Source organism: Poecile atricapillus, chromosome 6 (genome assembly GCF_030490865.1).
Source record: "Poecile atricapillus isolate bPoeAtr1 chromosome 6, bPoeAtr1.hap1, whole genome shotgun sequence".
NCBI lineage: Eukaryota > Metazoa > Chordata > Aves > Passeriformes > Paridae > Poecile > Poecile atricapillus.
This window is the reverse complement of record NC_081254.1, coordinates 33,754,301-33,772,099: the sequence shown is the minus strand read 5'-3', so window position 1 is coordinate 33,772,099 and position 17,799 is coordinate 33,754,301. Positions and strand designations below refer to the sequence as shown.

The following is a 17,799-nucleotide window of genomic DNA, read 5'->3' as shown; positions in this document are numbered from 1 at the left end:
TCTCCACCCTTTGTTCAGACATGTATGAAGCATTTGCTTATGCATGCACTGTGTGAGGGACACTGCAAGGGAGCTCCAAGATTAGTGTTGTACAACTCTTGCTGCTACGACTTTTTCTGCTCCTTGGGGCTGATGAAACCCACGCTGTCAGCCTGACAATAGGGCTTTGCTTTTAAGGACAAACTGGTCTTAAAACCCTGTTGATAATTTCATGTTTTAAAACAAGAGCATTCATGTTTCCTGCCTTAGCCCCAGGCTTGCTGGATGTTCCTGTCTCTTTTCCCCTCAGATATGTGTGTGATTTGAAAGGACACCTCTTAACTAGTTCCGATTATGATTTTATTTTATTTTTTTTGTGCTGTTTTCACTGACATCAATGGGCTTTGTATCAAGCCAAATAGGTCAGGCTTGCTTGCTGTCTTTTCCCAGACAGAGGTGTGCAGATGGACTTCTGCTGTAAAGGTGTGCAGAGATGGATTTTTAGCTAAAATGCAGATAGGACAGAGAGCTGAAGCTCTCTCTGCTGTAGAGTTATCCAAGGAGACAGATGGGATAACATCAGTGGGAGCTTTGCTTGCTTGGGAAACAGTGCCATTACTTAAAATTACAGGTAAAGGTGGTGAAGCCAAGGACAAAGAGTTTGAATACACCTGCTTAACTTCTGTAAGGATTTTTAAAAGGCACTGCCTTTTACCTGGCTGGGCTTGGTGAGCAGAAGGGTTGAGCGTCACAAGCTTGGATGGAGTGGCAGAGGCTTTGCTATGAGTAACAAATGGGTCTGCTTTGATATATGCTACAGAACTTTAATCTTTACCATTAAAATAATGCTCAAAATATTAAAAAAAATATTCTTTAATAGTGTTTGAATGTTTAACTTCTTGTGAAAGTATTCAGTGACAGCAGGGATATGTGGAATCTGGTTCCCTGCTGGCTGCTGGTGCTGCCCAAAAACCAGAGCAGAGCTGGTGGTGGGGCCCAGTTGTTGGCAGAGATGGAGGGAGAGACACAACAGCAGCAAGAAGTGCCTCAGGTTCGTGTTAAAGGCCTCTAAATGAAAGGACAAAGGGAGCTTAGATAATGATGGTGGGGGTTGGCCCCAGGTCCCTGTGCCAGGTTCACTGGAGCTTGCCCCTTTGAGCTTTGGCCACCAAAATGATTTCTTCAGGTAGTGTTGGGCCAGTTGGAAATGCTGCACGTGGAGGCTCCTGCTGTGCTGGAACAGGGAGTAGCATGAACCAATTTTTGGCTAATACCTGCTGCTTAAAAGATGCCCAGATTTGTAAGGTGTGATATCATCGGTACTGGTAATGCTGGACTGATCCATAGGCTGTTCTGCAGGTCTGCCTGAGAGGCTCCTGTTCTTTATCAAGTGTTCTTGCCAGGGATGGTCTTTATCTCTTACTGTTTTCTGACAGTGATGTTAATCCTTCCAGCCTTCAAGCATCGTGTGAATTTGCAGAGTTTAGGAAGAGAGCATCATCCCTCACTTGCTGTGTGCTCCACCTTGGCATGTGTGAATTACCCAGGAAGCAATGATTGGAGGGGTTTCTGTGTCTGTGTGTTTAAATAGAACATGACAGTTCAGCAGCTCTTCAGAATTGGCCATAAACAGCACACAGTGCTTCATCTGGTGCAGGGAGAAACCCAAACTGACGTGCAGCTGGTGGAGGCTGCTCAGCTCCGGCTCACGGGCGTCTGGCGCGTGACATTAATTAGTAAAGGTGTTCTGCCTACACCTGCTTGCTTCTTTCTGATCCTCTGGAAGAGCAGCCAGCGCTCAACCTTCCTCCTCCACACCACGGAGCAAATGGAGTGCTCTGCTTCCAGGATTCCAGAGAGCACAGGTTCCCCTGAGCCATGGCTTTGTGCTGGGGAGAGGAAGCGAAGGGTTTGCCTTGGGCCATGTCTGGAGGGCTGCCATTGAAGGAGGGAACCCCTGTGGAGGCTGACATCTCTTTGGTTGGACCCCTCCTACACCACTGAACCCAGGGGTGGAGAGCAAGGGTAGTTCCAAACTATGTGAACTTGGATAATGCTGGATTTATAGAGAAACCCAAGTTGCAGTACCTCACACTGGAGTTGCTCCTGGAACTCACCTCAGAAAGGCTCTCTAATTCAGAGAACAATAATTAATCCAGCCTCTGAGTGTTTATGGACAGATTTGCAGTTAGTGTTGGTGGGATCTTTCATGAAGGACGGCAATCCTTGTGTTTCTCCTTGCAGACTGGCTCCTTTGCAGTCAGCTAGCACGGGACAGAAACCTGAAACTCATCGCTCACTGAACAGTAAGGTTTTAATAATCTTACAATCTTTCTTTTAATGTTTGATATTTAGCCCAAATAGATGCTAATCAGGCGCTGATATCCTGTGGGTGGCCCCTTGGCTTTAGCAAATGTTCCAATCCTATAGCAGGTACCCACATCACCAAAACCAGCATCAGAGCCAGCAATAATAGTACCTACATGTACAGCCTCAATGGGGGTGTCAAAAAAGGAGCACAAAGTGCTTTGCACAATGGAGGGAGCTGTTCCCTCAGACTGTGACTGAAATGGTCACTGCTGAGAAGAAATCATGTTTCAGCTTTGAAGTGTTGTGGGGTGCACTGTGGGGAACTGGAGCTGCACCTGAGAGGTTTCACCTTCCTGCCAGCTCCAGACAGTGGTTCAGTCACCTGAAAAGTTACCATAGAGCTGCCCTTCCTGATGGAGCAGTAATCCCATGGGTATGGTTGGGATGAGGGCATGAGAAGAGGGCTCTGGGTGTCCCAGAGTTGGGTGACACTGCTGGAGAGGGCTCTGGGTGTCCCACAGATGGGTGACACTGCTGGAGAGGGCTCTGGGTGTCCCAGAGTTGGGTGACGCTGCTGGACAGAGCTCTGGGTGTCCCACAGATGGGTGACAATGCTGGACAGAGCTCTGGGTGTCCCACAGATGGGTGACACTGCTGGACAGAGCTCTGGGTGTCCCACAGATGGGTGACAATGCTGGACAGAGCTCTGGGTGTCCCACAGATGGGTGACACTGCTGGACAGAGCTCTGGGTGTCCCAGAGTTGGGTGACACTGCTGGACAGAGCTCTGGGTGTCCCACAGATGGGTGACAATGCTGGCCTCCCACTCTGTGAGGTCCATGGGTCACTTGGTGGCACAAAGGATGTCAGGTGGCTTTACATCCATGGGCACAGTGTTTCCTGAGGGAATGCCCAGATGTGGAGTGTTGTGAGTTTGGGGACAGAGCTGTGCTCCTCCATCAGCAGTGCTGCTCCCAGAGCCCAGCAGCCTTCTGAGATCTCCTGGGTTAGGAGAACCCAGTGGGAATGGTGGGAAAGTGCTGCTTGTTGGTGAGGATGAAACGCAGGGAATGTTTCAGTCCAAGCCTGTGATGAAAAGGCTGTGGTTAATTTTTTTAAGGCTTGCAAGTCAATCTTGCAAGTTTACAATGTGAGGCCAAAGCTAATGCAAGAGGCTGTGATTACAGTCTGGCCTAAAATGCTGTAGGATGCTTTTGAGACCCATAATTTACAGCATAATTAGCATCTTCCAAAGCAACAGATGTTGCAGCATCTGAAGGAAGGTGCTTGGGAGTGGATGGTGTTTTCTCCAAACAGAGTCCAGGCTGCTGCTGAATATTTCCCAAGCTTGGAGTCAGACAAAATAAGCAACTAGAGCTGAGGGTGCTGTGCTGACCAGGGCAAGGGAAGAAGAGAGTATGGCAGGTCTGTGTTTTCAGTCAATACAGTGACAGCTGGAACTACTTCATTTTCTCATTTTATGGTGACTGAATGCACAGAACCTCTACCAGGCTCGATCCAGAACTGGTGCTCAGAGGCATCATTTGGGGGATCCCTTTGTAGTTGCTCAGTGGCAGCCATCAAGATGAGCTCTTGGAAGTCAGTAACATTTCAAAACTGTGATTAAAGGCTCTGATAAATGTGTCTAGTTAAAAATTAGGTAATCTTTTTCTCCCTCTCTTCCCCCCCTTAATTGAGGATCTCTCCATTTTCCCCAGAACCCATGCTTGGTCTTGCATTTGCTATTAAGCTTTTATTTTTCTAGCCCACACTTGAATCACACATTTGCAAGGAGAGGAAACAAGCACATTCAAAAGCAGAAAATAAGAGTAGTTTTCGTTTTCTTTTTTTTCAATGAATCGGATGCCTTATGCAAAGCCCATTGAATTCCATGTGAGTTTTCCCCCTGACTTCAATGGGCTTTGGTTCTGGCTTTTAGCTCCCGTGAAAGGTCCTGAACTATCTGTGCTAGGGTGACAAGGAAGCTTGGAGAGACAATTCCCAGAGCTCTTCCCAGCCCCTGGCACAGCCAGGTTGCTAAGGAGACTTGGCCTGGCCGGGGTCCTGGAGCTCCCCCCTTCCGGGGTTATTGTCTGCTCTCCCTGCCAAGGCTCTCTGGTGGCAGCAGTGCCACTCTCTCAGCCACAATCCCTCTCCACTGGCCTCTGGCAGCAGCAGCTCCTGCCCTACATCTCCCTCCTCCCTTCCTGGGGCTGTGCCTTCTGCTCTCCTTTGGCTGGGAGAGTTGTGGTTTGGCCCCTGTCACCCACCCCACACCCCAGCATCTTCATCTGCTACGGTTGCATCACATTCCTCTTCCTCTCCTCTCTCTTTTACCCTGGCCAGCAAAAAAAATTGGAGATAAAGCCAAGGATGGGGAAGAGATGTGGAATTTTGTGGGATTCCTCTGTTCAGGGGCTCTAATTCCTTAAAGAGCCAGTTCTCAGGATTCCTTGTGAAGCATGGAAGCTCCAGTAGACATTTCCAGTAGCAGGACAGGCTCCCACCATCTCTAGGGGTCCTGCAGTGATTGGAACTTCCTGGAGAGCTCCTTCCATTGTGCCAATTTTTTTAGAACTTGGAATTTTCCAGCTTTCCTGGATTCTTTGTAGTTTTATCTCTTGGAGGGAGGTATTTTTAAGTTTTAACATTAACAGGGTAAATGACAGTTTCCTCTAAGCCTTTTGGGCAAGGTCTCTTTGTCAGGCATCCCTTCAGATAGCAACTCTGTTTGTCTGCAGATAAGTGAGCAGAAATGCCTAAGCCCTGGGTACTTTCAGGGTGGTGTAAAATTTCTGTGCTTGTGGCCTTGAGTCTGATATTCCTCATGTGAGCAAACATTTTGACTGTCTTTTGTAGATAAATGATTCCTCAGATGGGGGTGATGTTGGTTTTGTACCTAAACTGCAAGCTGGTGTCTTGTTTCTTATGGTGGAATCCAGCATGAAGCATGCTGGGGGTGATTCTCTGTATTAATAGCATATGTTTTTGACTTGATTTTATAACAAATTGTGACAGCAGTGAGATTGTAACACTGAAATTTCAGTGTTCAGGCAGCAAAGATTTATTTCTCAAGGTGGTTCTTCAATATTAATGAACAGGAGGAATAGTGAAATCAGGCTCCAGAGCTATGAGATTTGCTGCCAGCTTGTTTTGTTTGAAAATATTGTTTAACTAACTAGAGATACATAAGGTCACTATGTTTTAGTGATCATCCTGATTATAATTATTAGGTAATGATAATATCAGTTTCACCAGCCTTTAAGGTGTTTTTAAAGGCAACTTTGACTCTTTTGCTGGTGTTCAGTAAAAAGGAACACACTGTTTCCATCTAATACTAGTGCAGCTAGTTGTTTGAGTGATGATATCTGCTTACAAATGTACAGCTTGTATTTTAAATGCTGAATAGTGATGTGAGATTTATGAATATGGCTTTGACAGTACCTGTGCTTAACCGAGTCCCTAGATGTGTGTGGTTTTGCAGAGAAGTAGGATAACTTCAGGATGTTTTTGGATAACATCCTGAAATGAGTATTTCCAAGAAAAGGTGCTGTACAAAGTTAAGCTTGGCCATTGGTAATTAGTGGAAGTTTCTTCATAGTTATTTTCCCCGGTCTTGAGTGTATTTTGGGTGCTCTTTGGACCCCAGGTTTGCCAGGAAGCCCTGCTGGATTTGCATGGCTTTGTTCTCCTGTGCTGTTTGCCTGTGTGGGCACAGGACTTACTCCCCTCTGCTGAAATGGAGGAGTTGGTGAACACTGATCCATTTGTGGGAGGGCAATCAAAGTTTGTTTCTAACACTTTTACCTTTAGAGAAGAAATTTCACAAAGGGCCATGCACATGTACCCATCCCTATGCACACACTTCAATTTTTTGAAATTAAATTTGGGACCAGGAGTGTGAGAGCTCTGCTTTTACTCCTTTGCTTTGCCTCTTCTTTTTTGGTGGAGGAAATGCTTGACAGTCATCAATAAAAGATTAAATCATTGATGGCTGTCGGGATAAACTAAACACATCTCGTGTGTGGATGCTGGCATAGTAGGAACTTTTCCAAGATGTTTCAGGCCTCATTCTCTGGTTTGTTAAAGGGCAGAGAATAAGGTCACAAAGGAAATCAAACCCTGATGTGGAGAAATGAAACATGAGGCCTACTGACTTCTAAAAAACATTTTAAATAACATTCTCTAAGGTTTCATTTTATACCGAAGGCAGCTGTAATAAGTTTTGGAAGATGGTGTAAGGTTTCTATTAAAGAGAGATTTTTTTGCTTGCTGTTTTTGTACCCAAATGAAGGAATGAGGGAGATGAAATTAGAGCTTATTTAGTATAAGGTGAGACACTAAAAGTTCTCTCCAGAACTGTAAAATCATAATTTATGTGTTCTACTGCAATTTACAAATTAAAAAATATGAAACTGGTCCTAGATCTTTGAAAATGACACACATAGCCATGGAATAATTTAGTAACTGCAATGCAAATGCACTTTTGCCACAAGTAAAATAAGACTGCTGCTTTGTAGTGTGCTGCCAGCATAGCCTCAGTGAATAAATTCCCAGTAGATGTTTGCTGCATGCCAAATATATTGGACTGTATAAAAGATCCCATTGTTCAATGGCATCATTATTTGCTATTATACTCACAATGTTTGCTTGTGAAACAATTTATTGGAGACAAGTATGTTTTAAGAAGGAACGCTTGGTTTGAAATTCAGCTGATTTGGCTCATAATGTCAGAGCTTTTACAGTATATAGCCTCTAAAAATAAATGTTTAGGTCTGCTATTTTTTACTTATCTTTGAAAGAATTCCTGGAGCAGGGGAGAACAGGGAGCTGAGGGAGGGGATGGCCAGTGAGCATTTCACTTCTCATTTATAGAATTGTTTAGGTTGGAAAAGCCCTCTAAAATCATTGAGTCCAGCCATTAACTCAGCACAGCCAAGGCCACCACTCAACCACGTCCCCAGGTGTCACATCCACACACATGAGTTTTAGATGCCCTCCCTGGGCAGCCTGTTCCAAAGCTGGGCAACCCTTTTGGTGAGGGAATTTTCCCTGATATCCAATCTAAACCTCCCCTGGCACAACCTGAGGCCATTTCCTCTCATCCTTGGCACCTGTGAGAGGAGCCTGACTCCCACCTGGCTAAAGCCTCCTGTCAGGGAGTTGTAGAGAACAAGAAGGTCCCTCCTGAGCCTCCTTTCCTCCAGGCTAAACAACCCCAATTCCCTCAGCTGCTCCCCCTGAGAGGCTGACTGAAAATGTGTGAGAAGTGCTTAGGCATGGGCATAGATTAGAAGCTGAATTGGCTCACATTAAATACACTCCAGTTTTCCAGAGAACTCTGTATTTCCCTGTGTCTTGGTGAGAATAAGAATGAAGCAGTGTTTCTGCTGCTGTGTCTGGGTGAAGCAGAGAGCAGGGGTGGCAGTGATTAGAGTATTTTAGGAAGTTGAGCTCCCTGGTTTGTGCATCCTGCACGCTGAGGCTTCAGCTGCTACTTTTGAAAAATTCCCTTTGGTTTATTTTAACATGTTTTTAAAATTAATCAATAATATTTCTTCTTAATGTGCAGAGATCTAGTCAAATCAAGATGTTTCCAAACTCGGAGGTAACTCTATTACAGTAGCTTAAAAAAAAACCACAAAAGGAGATATTTTACCTAATTAGGGCTGAGTTAAACCATGGAAAATGAGTAAAGTGTTTAAGCAGGGTTCCCCCTCTCCCCCCAGATGGCTATTCTTTAAATTACAAGTGTAGCACCCAAGCCATCTCCTTTGAACCTCAGGTTTTGTTACATGCTTTGGCTGCGGTGTTATTTCGGAGGAGTCAGCCAACAGGCTTACAGGGCTTTTTGGCAGGGTTCACTTACAGTTTTCTTGGCAGCCCTGCTTATTTATGCATCTTTATTTCTCTCTCTCTCTCTCTCTCTTGCTCCTTCTGTGCCGTTGCCCGCTGGAGCAGAGCGCTCCCCGCACCGGCCCATCCTGCAGGCGGGGCTCCCCGCCAACGCCTCGGCCGTGGTGGGCGGCGACGTCGAGTTTGTCTGCAAGGTCTACAGCGATGCCCAGCCCCACATCCAGTGGATAAAGCACGTGGAGAAGAACGGCAGTAAATACGGGCCAGATGGGCTGCCTTATCTCCAGGTTTTAAAGGTGAGGCTTCGCAGGTGCCGGCAGTGGTGATGCCTTCTTTGGAGCGTGGCGTTTATTTGGTGTAAATCCAAGGATTTTGAGTTTGGAACCTCTTTTGAAAGTGGAGATATTTATGTTACAAATGAAATGATGAGTTAGATAAACATTTGATTGTCTGAATGCTAACTGTGCAGCTTATAGACACTGTTTTGCTCCTTTTTACTTCCATAAGAAGTCCTTTGTATCTGAATGTTTCAGGCATGACTTGTTCAGAAAAAATTGAAAATCCATCTAAAGAACATCACTGACATTTTTGTATGGGTAGAAAGCATCCAAAACATACCTGGGACAATCTACTCCATTTCTTTCATGTTTCTTCAGCCCCTTGATTTCAAAGTAACATGGCAGCTGCTGCCAAAATCTTTGCTGGAGGACTGGGCTGTCTGGACGCTGAGCCTGCAGAGATGTCTGATTTGGAGCAGTGTATTGGTACTGTCATTCCTGCCAGTCTGGAGCAAGCCTGACCAGGGAAACAGGAGTTTTCCAAGCTGGATGGCATTGCCAAAACTCTGAGAGGCAGGACAGCCAGCTCTGTACCTGCTTGCCCCATGCAGTACCTGCCTAGGCAGATTCATTTTCCCCCACGCTGCTGTTTCCTAACTCCTCGTGTGACGCTTCAGATGTAAGAAAACCAAGCAACAACAACAACCTAAAGGAAAACAAAAACAAACAAAAAAACCCCAACAAATTCCAACCCCAAACCCTTCAATGTTCAGAGGCTGATGTGGAATGTTCTGGTGACGTGTTGGTGGTGGGACCATAGACAGATTGGTGTCCATTCTGGGCAGCAGTGACGTTGTTCTCCTGTGTTATTGGTCTGTTCTAGCACTCGGGGATAAATAGTTCCAATGCTGAAGTGCTGACACTGTACAATGTGACAGAGGCGGACGCTGGAGAATATATTTGTAAGGTCTCCAATTATATAGGGGAGGCCAACCAGTCTGCCTGGCTCTCTGTTCTGCCAAGTGTACAAGGTAACAATGTTTTTTAAAGCAAGCTGGAAAAAAAATGGTGCTTTGGGAGACTGCAGGCAGCTTGTAGGATACTCTCTGGCCTTGGTGGTATTTGTGTAATCCTCCTTTGGTGATGCAGCTGGTGTTACACCAGCAGCCATGGAAAAATTCCCACAATGTTCTCTGTGTACCAGAAGCACTGCTTTGGTTTCTGATGCTGATCTCTGTTCTCTCTCTGGTGTCTTTGTGTCTCTGTGTGTGTGTGTGTCCAGTTTTGCTGTTGATTCTGCGTCCTCTGCAGTTGACACAGAGGGTACCCACTGAATAATGTAATTACAACCTCATAGTGTGTATTTATATATACACATAGGTGTGTATATACATGACCTGCTCACATAAATACCCACTGGAGCATAAGTCAGGTCAGTTTAGTCACTCACAGCTTCCCACCTCACCTGTGACTGTGCAGGTGGGAGGCTTTTCCCAGGTCTTACCCATTACTAACTGGGTTTTACTCAGCAGTAACAGTAAAGGCAACTGTGTGACTACAACCCACAACTAAATTTACCTCAAAATGGTCCAATATAAAGGTATTTATTCCCTGATTGTGTACTTCAAATTAACATTTTTGAATGGAGCAGAGATCAAAAGTAGCAAACATTAATTTCTCTAGACCTCCATCACTGAGACCTTGATGCTGATGCCCTGATGTCCCCATCTTGAGGCAGCTGGGAAGTTCCAGGCCTAAGATTTACTACATTTGTATAAATTTGGATAATCACTGATACTTGGATTGGTGCACAATGTCAAGACAACGAGTCTGGAAGATGACCAGTAAAAACCACAGAACTTGCAGAGCATTTTTTCCCCTCAATCTTTAAGATGTAGAAAAATATATTTTATTTCCATCTCCTGGTTTTCAAGCCTTTGAAGTCTTTTCTCACACACCTGTGAGAGCCACAACTGAACAAGATCTCTGATTTTTCAGCAAGAATTGGGATACTTTCCACCATGCTTCTAAGCAAACCACCAAATATTTCCAGATTTGAGATTTAAATGAGGTTTGGCAACTCTTCACAATGTACAGTAGTAGTTACTACTCAAAAGTGGAGTGCAGTGGGTGATGCAAGGATCATACACAGTATATGACAGCTACTAAGTTGTCTTTTGGAGCAGAATTCACCCCTTCTCTTTATCATTTTAGAGTGTGCTTTTATGGTAAATTCTTTCCTCTGGAACAGGTATCTACACGTGAAGGATCCCACATTCTGTCCTACTTCATTTTTTCTTTGTTTTTCTTTCAACTTTCTCTTGTTATAAAAGAAGAAGAAGAGGAAAAAAAAAAAAAAATCTTTGTGGGTGAATTTTTCCATGTCTTTTGATTGCATGCATGTTTAGGTGGTGAGTTTAGGTCTGGTGAAGGGTGTTTACTTTCTGAGGTGAGCTGGGACCTGTTGGTAAACGCCTTTTGGATGAGGGATTGTGGATGGGGAAGGAGCTTTGCATCTCTCCACCTCTGCCTTTACCAAGTGCAAAGCCCTGTGGCTCCATCTCCCTATCCACAAAAATTCTCTCAGTGTCTAGCTTTTTCTCTTGCTTCCCTCTTGTTTTTTTTTAGGCTGCCGGTGTTAACACCACGGACAAAGAAATTGAGGTTCTCTATATACGGAATGTAACTTTTGAGGATGCTGGGGAGTATACATGCTTGGCGGGTAATTCTATTGGGATATCCTTTCACACTGCATGGTTGACAGTTCTGCCAGGTATACACTGCTCTCTTTCCGTGGTTTTTCCTCTTTTTTTTCCCCCCCCTCCCCTTGTTGATTGCTGCAGAATTAGCACAGCTTCTGTCTCAAAAAAAAAAAAAAAAAAAAAAGGACTTTTACAATGATTTTGGTTTTTCAAGTGCAGTTGTCTCAAGCCAGTGAGTTGTTCTGACAAATATTTGCCAAAAACCAAATAGCAACAACAGCAAAAAAAGGGAGTGGAGTGTGTGGCTATTGCACTTAATTGAAATGTTTTTACATCATCAGAAATGCTGAGTATCTGCATTTCCTTAGCACTTCAATGGGACAACTGAAAATCAGCCTGTAAATCATTGTAAAAAAAGAGGATGAAATTCAGTTTGTTACGAAGTTTGGAACTAATTTGGCTATAGTTATGTAATGGCTCATTGAAATACCTGAGCTATTCAGTGTACTTCAATTCACTTCTACCTATCATGCAAATTTCTGATGGAAATTCCAATTTCAATGCCAGAGGATCATGTACAGAAGCAGTGCTTTCCATATCTTGGGAATCGGCTCCGTGCATCTTTAAACATTGCATGCTCTAAGGAAACAAGTAGTCATTTGCTTTTACTGCAAAGCATGTCTTGCTGTTCTGGGGTTGATGATGTTTCTGTCCTTAAAAGAAACAAACATCAATGTGCTTTATTGCCTGAAAATTGTTATCAGCTGTGAGAAGATGTAACCGTAGCTGGTTTTGACATTAGTCAAATTGTCTCATTTATAACTGTTGGCAGCTGCCTCAGGAGTTCCTTTGGAAAAAAAAAACCATGAACCACCTGAGGTTTGCTGGGTCATCTTGTGCTTAACATTTATTAATTGTTAATCCTAAGTAAGAGGTACAAAACCTGCATGTGCATATTGCTGAGGTTCACAGCGTGGGAGTTAAATGTTCCCACTGTCTGCAGATAATTTCTTACCTTTTATTGAATTTTATTGAACGAGGCAGCTTTATTCCATCTCACTGGGAACTGAGCCTGTGAGGTGTCACCAAGCAGGCAGAGCAGTGCTTGTGTAGAGCTTGCTTCTGCTGGCAGTGTTTGCATTTTGCAAGTGCTTGAACAGCATTTTTTATTTATTTATTTATTTTTTAACCAATTTTCTTGAACAAAGTAGTTTTATAAGCCTGGAAAGGCACAAGAAAATTTCAGCTTGAAACGTGCATTGCTTGCGGAGTGACCGCTGATGGCTGTGGAATGCTGTTTATCCGGGGGTTGAATCCCAGATAAGGAATTAGGGACACTGTTTGCACGTATAACTGTCTTGAAGATAACTTCAAAATGTTTTCAATCACAGTAACAGCTCTGTACAACCACTCCCTCCAAAATCTAATCTCATAGGCCAGTAACCACTGATGAGGTTACTTGGAAGACCGCAGTCCTCACAGAAGAGGCCTTGTTAATTAACGTGTTGCTAGCAATTAGTTTTTCACTTCAGTTATGCTTTTTAATCCAGCTCTGGGCTCCTCAAAGGACCTCAGGGGCGCTGGGCACCCAGCATGAGGCACAGCTGGTTAAAGCAGCTGGGCAGCCAGGTCTGTGAAACCCTTCTGAAACCCCTAACCTGAGTTTATAGGCATGATTGGGGAATTGATTCATCCTCCCTTCCCTCTATATTTTGAGATCCTACTGAAAATTTTGAATAAACAGGTAGACTCAAGCCCAAACATTTATTTGCAAATTTAGACACTTTTCATCAGGCTAGCAAATTCGGTTTTATCTTTAGATGTGAGCTTGTGTGGTTCACAAGAATTGCAGTGCTTTTAAAGTTTGATTCAAGTAACAAAATGAACCTGAGCCTAGTTTGAGCAGTTTTATCTTCCTTCTAAAAGGATCATGCAATATTTCAATGTCTATGTATGTACCTACCTAGGCAGACACGTGTATATCTTTGTTTATGTATACATAGATGCACAAGCTGACACTCAGTGCAAACTGAGAAATCAAAGCAGAGTAATCTGGAGAAAAGAATTACTCTCAGATTGCAAGATGGCCTAAACATTCAGCATTCTGAAAACCACCTAAAAATTGTTCCTATTTTACCATTACTTGCTCCAAGTGCTGTGAACCGCTGCCCGTTCCGTCTGCTAACCCTGTGCCATGATTGTTCCCTCCTCCAACCTTCCCACCCAGCTCCTGAGAAAGAAAAGGAATACCCAACCTCTCCAGACTACGTGGAAATAGCAATTTACTGCATAGGGGTGTTCCTGATAGCCTGCATGGTGCTGATAGTGATCCTGTGCCGCATGAAGAACACCACCAAGAAGCCGGATTTCAGCAGCCAGCCCGCTGTCCACAAGCTGACCAAGCGCATCCCCCTGCGCAGACAGGTAACAGAAAGTAGATAAAGAGTTTCAAAAAACCTTTTTTTCACCTCAATGACTAAGCCAGCACATCCTTCTGCTGAGGGCTCTGGAAAGGGGAATGAATAAGGGAATTAATGAATTATGTCAGGTAGGGGTGGGGTGGACAGAACATCTTAGTGCAGCATCTCAGGGCAGGGCTGTTACGGAGGGGACAAATATGAAATGTGAAAACTGAAATATGTTCTATATTAGTAGTCTGTAGATGGGGGGGGAAAAAAAAAATCTTTCAAGTATTTTGGGGCCCGATCCCATGGAGTCAATGGAAAAAATGTTACTGCCTTAATGGGCTGTGGAACAGAATCCTATTTAATTGTATATTTATGATGTTTCTAAGGTGATTATTATTGTGGTAACTAGGTACCAGATACAGAGAGGGATTTTTCAGGAAGACTTTTGAAGACTGAGGGGAGGGAACTTCATAGCCAGGCATCCAGAAAACACCCCAAAATAGAAAAAAGACTGTGATAAAGTAAAAGTAGGGGAGATACTATATCAGATCTTGGACAGTTTGATTAAGAGAATGATGCTTTTGAGCAAGAAACGAAAGCAAGTGCCAGATTTAAAATGCAGGCAACATCATCACATGAAATATATTTTACAGTTGTTTGTGGCTGGCAATGAGCATTTCTGGAGAAAGCAGTGCCACGAGCAGCAAACCAGTTGAACAAGTGGCTTTATCACAGACCATCACTTGCCAAAACAACCTCCATTCCCACATGCTGTCCTCTCCTGAAGGATTTGTGGTGTTTTTAGAAGCTGGAGTTTAATAGGTTTTGATTTTCTTGCAATAGGTCTTGAGGGCAGACCTCTGTCACCCCCAGGTTTCAGCCCTGCAGGTTGGGGGAATGTTGGAATCTGAGGCTTTGGCTCACCTCAGCAGCCAAAAAAACACTCTCATGGAGGGTTGGATCCAGGTTCTGGATCCAGGGAATTGGGATGTGAGGGTTCACTTTGTGTCCATCCACACCATGAGTAAGTGGTGCAGGATTTCTGCAGATTTGTTTTTACAGCCTGTCCAGAATATTGTCACTGTCAGAGTAATGAATGTACCTTAAAAAGGGTTCTTCAGCCTGGGTAAGTGTTTGAAATGAGATGCACGGGCACACAGACTGGGAGATTCTGAGCAGCTTTATGTTTTTCTGCACCCTTGTTTCACGGTTTCTGAATTTCCTTGGTTAAAATTACCAGGGAGTGGAATGCTGTAGCTACCTTCCTCTGAATTCAGTATTTTACAGAATCCTGAGGTGGGGCACCTGAACTTTTTTCAATCTAAAAAACATTTGGTTTGTCTTAAGAACAAAAAATGTTCATTCTTATTTTTTCTGACCTTCTAACTTTCTTTGTAACTTAAGGTGTGGTCTTGGTTTTTGCTGGGTTTTTTGTTTTGGTTTATTTTTTATTTTTATTTATTTTATGATTTTACTCATTTGCTCAAGTATCACTGGGACAAAGAGGGACTTTTCACTTTGAGGGTGTCAGAAAGAGAGATGAGAAGCCCTGGGCTCAATTCACACATCTCTCTGGCTAGAAATCTGTGTAGCTTTCTGGACAAACAAGGCCTTTCAGATGTTGTATTCTTATCCAGAGAGAGAGAGATAGATATCAACTGCTTAGATAGGAGACATTTATTAGATTTCTGCCTGCATATAAATGCCTAATGATTCAGAGATAAATTGATGATATAAAAAATACCTAAGGTTTGGTGTGAGCTCAGTTGTGTCAGCTGGAAATCGTTCCTTGGGGAGAAATGTTATTTCATTGCGTGTGACAGCAGTGCCAACCACTGCCCTCAGTTTAGCTATTTATCCTTAAATGATGCAATATGGACCTTCTCCAAAACTATTGTTTTCACAGAGGGAAGAAACTGTCTTACAACATGTTTGTCACGTTGGGTTTTATCAATTTATTTCAGTATTTTTACATTTTTTTTAGCCGAAATGGCATTTTGCTTTTAAAACAGGGAATACTTATTTTTGAAAAAGATTTGTATTTGAAAGTGCAAATGCTATTTCAATCCCTAAGCAGAAATTCCACTCCTCCCAATTGTTCCTGGTACTGTTTTGTTAGCAGCAGTTGCTCATGGATGGTCTCTCTGCTTTTGTATCTGCATGGAAGAAAATGTGACCACCATAAGCATTGCCTGAAATCTGTATTTCTGGTTTGATGATTTCAGTGGTCAGCTTGCAAAGGCAGGATGAGACAAGCAGTCCCTGAAGATTTCTTTGTGAATATTCCTTAATTTTTCCAGTGATCATCTCCTTGGTGCTGATGCTGCAGCAGCTCTTTAGTTTCTGCATCTTTTAAAGCTGGTTTTGGATTTCAGTGCTGTTGTCAGAAGTGAAGAATTGAAAAATAAGCCCAGATGTTTTTTTAAAAGGGTGTGTGTTTCTGGATCATTCAACCCAATCAATTGTGCCACCAGACTCGCTTTGTTTCAGTTTATTTGTGTTTCAGAGGGTTATATTTAAACTTGGTGGGGTTTTGTCACTAAACCTTTATTTTCTGTGGGTCACAGAAGGTTCTCCCTTGGTGCTGTGTGTGGGAGGGACGAGGTGGGAGGATGGGAGGGAGATGCTCGTGGCAGGTAGGCTGTGAGAATGGGGCAGGGATCCAGAGCTGGGTGATGGGATTTGCTGGAATTCCAGAGAAATGAGGCCACAGATTGGGAAATTCTTGATATTGTTTTCAAAGCTCCTCTGCTGCTGGGTCAGGGTCCCCGAGGATCTGGGCTGGAAAATAATCCTGGTTCACAGAGAGACATTTGCACGGCTCTGATGCCATCTTGTCTAAGCAGGAGAAGAGTCTTGCTGAGTAACATATGGTTTGGTTTGGATCCTCCTGCACTGTTTAGCCTGAGCTACCACAGGATTTTATCATTCCCCCCATGCAGGCATTTTTCTCCTGCCAAAATGCAGCTCTTTTCACACTTGTAGGAAGGGTCAGGATGAAGTCAGGAATTACTGGTTTCCATCCCCTACAATCCTTATCCTCACCAGGGTCTGGTACTGGGTTTTCAGTTTTTTCCAGGGAAATCCAGCAGGCAGCTCCTCTTTTCATCGAAGCAGTTCAAGTGTTACTCATGGTCTGCATGGAGCTGCCAGCTTGGGAGGGAGGGGATGAGGAATTTGTGGGGTTGAGCCTCACAAGCTGATTTGCAGGACAGGCTTTAAGTGACAGGACCAAAAGAATAAAGAGGAGCCTTCAGGAGGATGTACCTCTGTTTTGTAGAACCTTTATTTTAACAGATAAATTATAATTGAAGCAGACAAAAAGACAGTCCCATCTCTTGTGACTTGCTCAAAGTCAAGTACAAATGTTTGTCATCACTGAAGGTTTTTGTTAGTTCTGTCACAGCCAATGTGTCAAATTTGGAACCCCTCAACCTGCACGTGCCTTAAATAGGAAGCAATTATTTTTTTATGCTTAATATTTAACGTATTTAACTCCCATTAATTTATGTCTATTGTTGTTGTTGTGGAGTCATGAAGATATAATGGGTGTATTTGTGATGAACAAAAACTGATTGGGTTAAAGCAGAGTAGTTCAAAATGGCAGCTCAGTAATTCAAAATGATGATGGCAGCTGCAATGTGGAAAAAAAAGTGATCAGGAAAAAGGAAAGTAATGCAGTATTTCATGTAATATTGAGCAGTAAAATGATCATTTTTTTAGAGTAATAGACTATGAAATACAAAGATTAATATACAACTCTAAGATACTGTTGAGTGGAATTTACCTTAAGTATTCATTTTATTTTTTTTCTTTCTGCTTGGATTTTTCTATATGGAAACCACTGTCTTGTCTCGTACTTATTGGATATTATTTTGTGTGTAAGTGTTTCCAAATGAGGGGTGGTGCATGTGTTTTAAATGTCAGTGCTTAACATTGGGATTACTCAGTTTTGTGTAGTGCATTTAACCTTGTGTTTTCCTGCATCAGGTCACTCAGATGAGCTGTTTCCACCAGCAGCTAACAGCCTTATTTACTAATTATAATATACAAATATGCATATGATTTCAAATTGACTTTTACAGCAGAGCCTTCAAAAAGGCTGACAGTTATAGGAAATCACTGCATGCCTGCTAAAATGTCCCAGCATGAGTGCCAGAACTGACAGATCTAGGCTCCAGGACATGGTATGAATTATCAGTGGAGGAAAACACCCTTCATAATCAATTACAGACAATTACACACTGCTCTGCAGCTGATTTTGCCA

At 43.3% G+C, this 17,799-nt stretch overlaps 1 protein-coding gene across 6 annotated transcripts in view; it reads left to right on the top strand.

The window, feature by feature from the left end:
* FGFR2 (fibroblast growth factor receptor 2) overlaps positions 1-17,799 on the top strand; it is an 80,783-nt gene that overhangs the window by 42,997 nt on the left and 19,987 nt on the right. For 3 of the 6 annotated variants that reach the window (XM_058841543.1, XM_058841542.1, XM_058841537.1), the window contains 3 exons: positions 8,250-8,440; positions 11,051-11,195; positions 13,352-13,548. In XM_058841543.1, the coding sequence (XP_058697526.1) occupies positions 8,250-8,440; positions 11,051-11,195; positions 13,352-13,548 (533 nt within the window). Of the gene's footprint in view, positions 1-8,249; positions 8,441-9,305; positions 9,454-11,050; positions 11,196-13,351; positions 13,549-17,799 lie in introns of all 6 variants that reach the window. The other 3 variants (XM_058841541.1, XM_058841538.1, XM_058841539.1) reach the window with 1 other exon arrangement.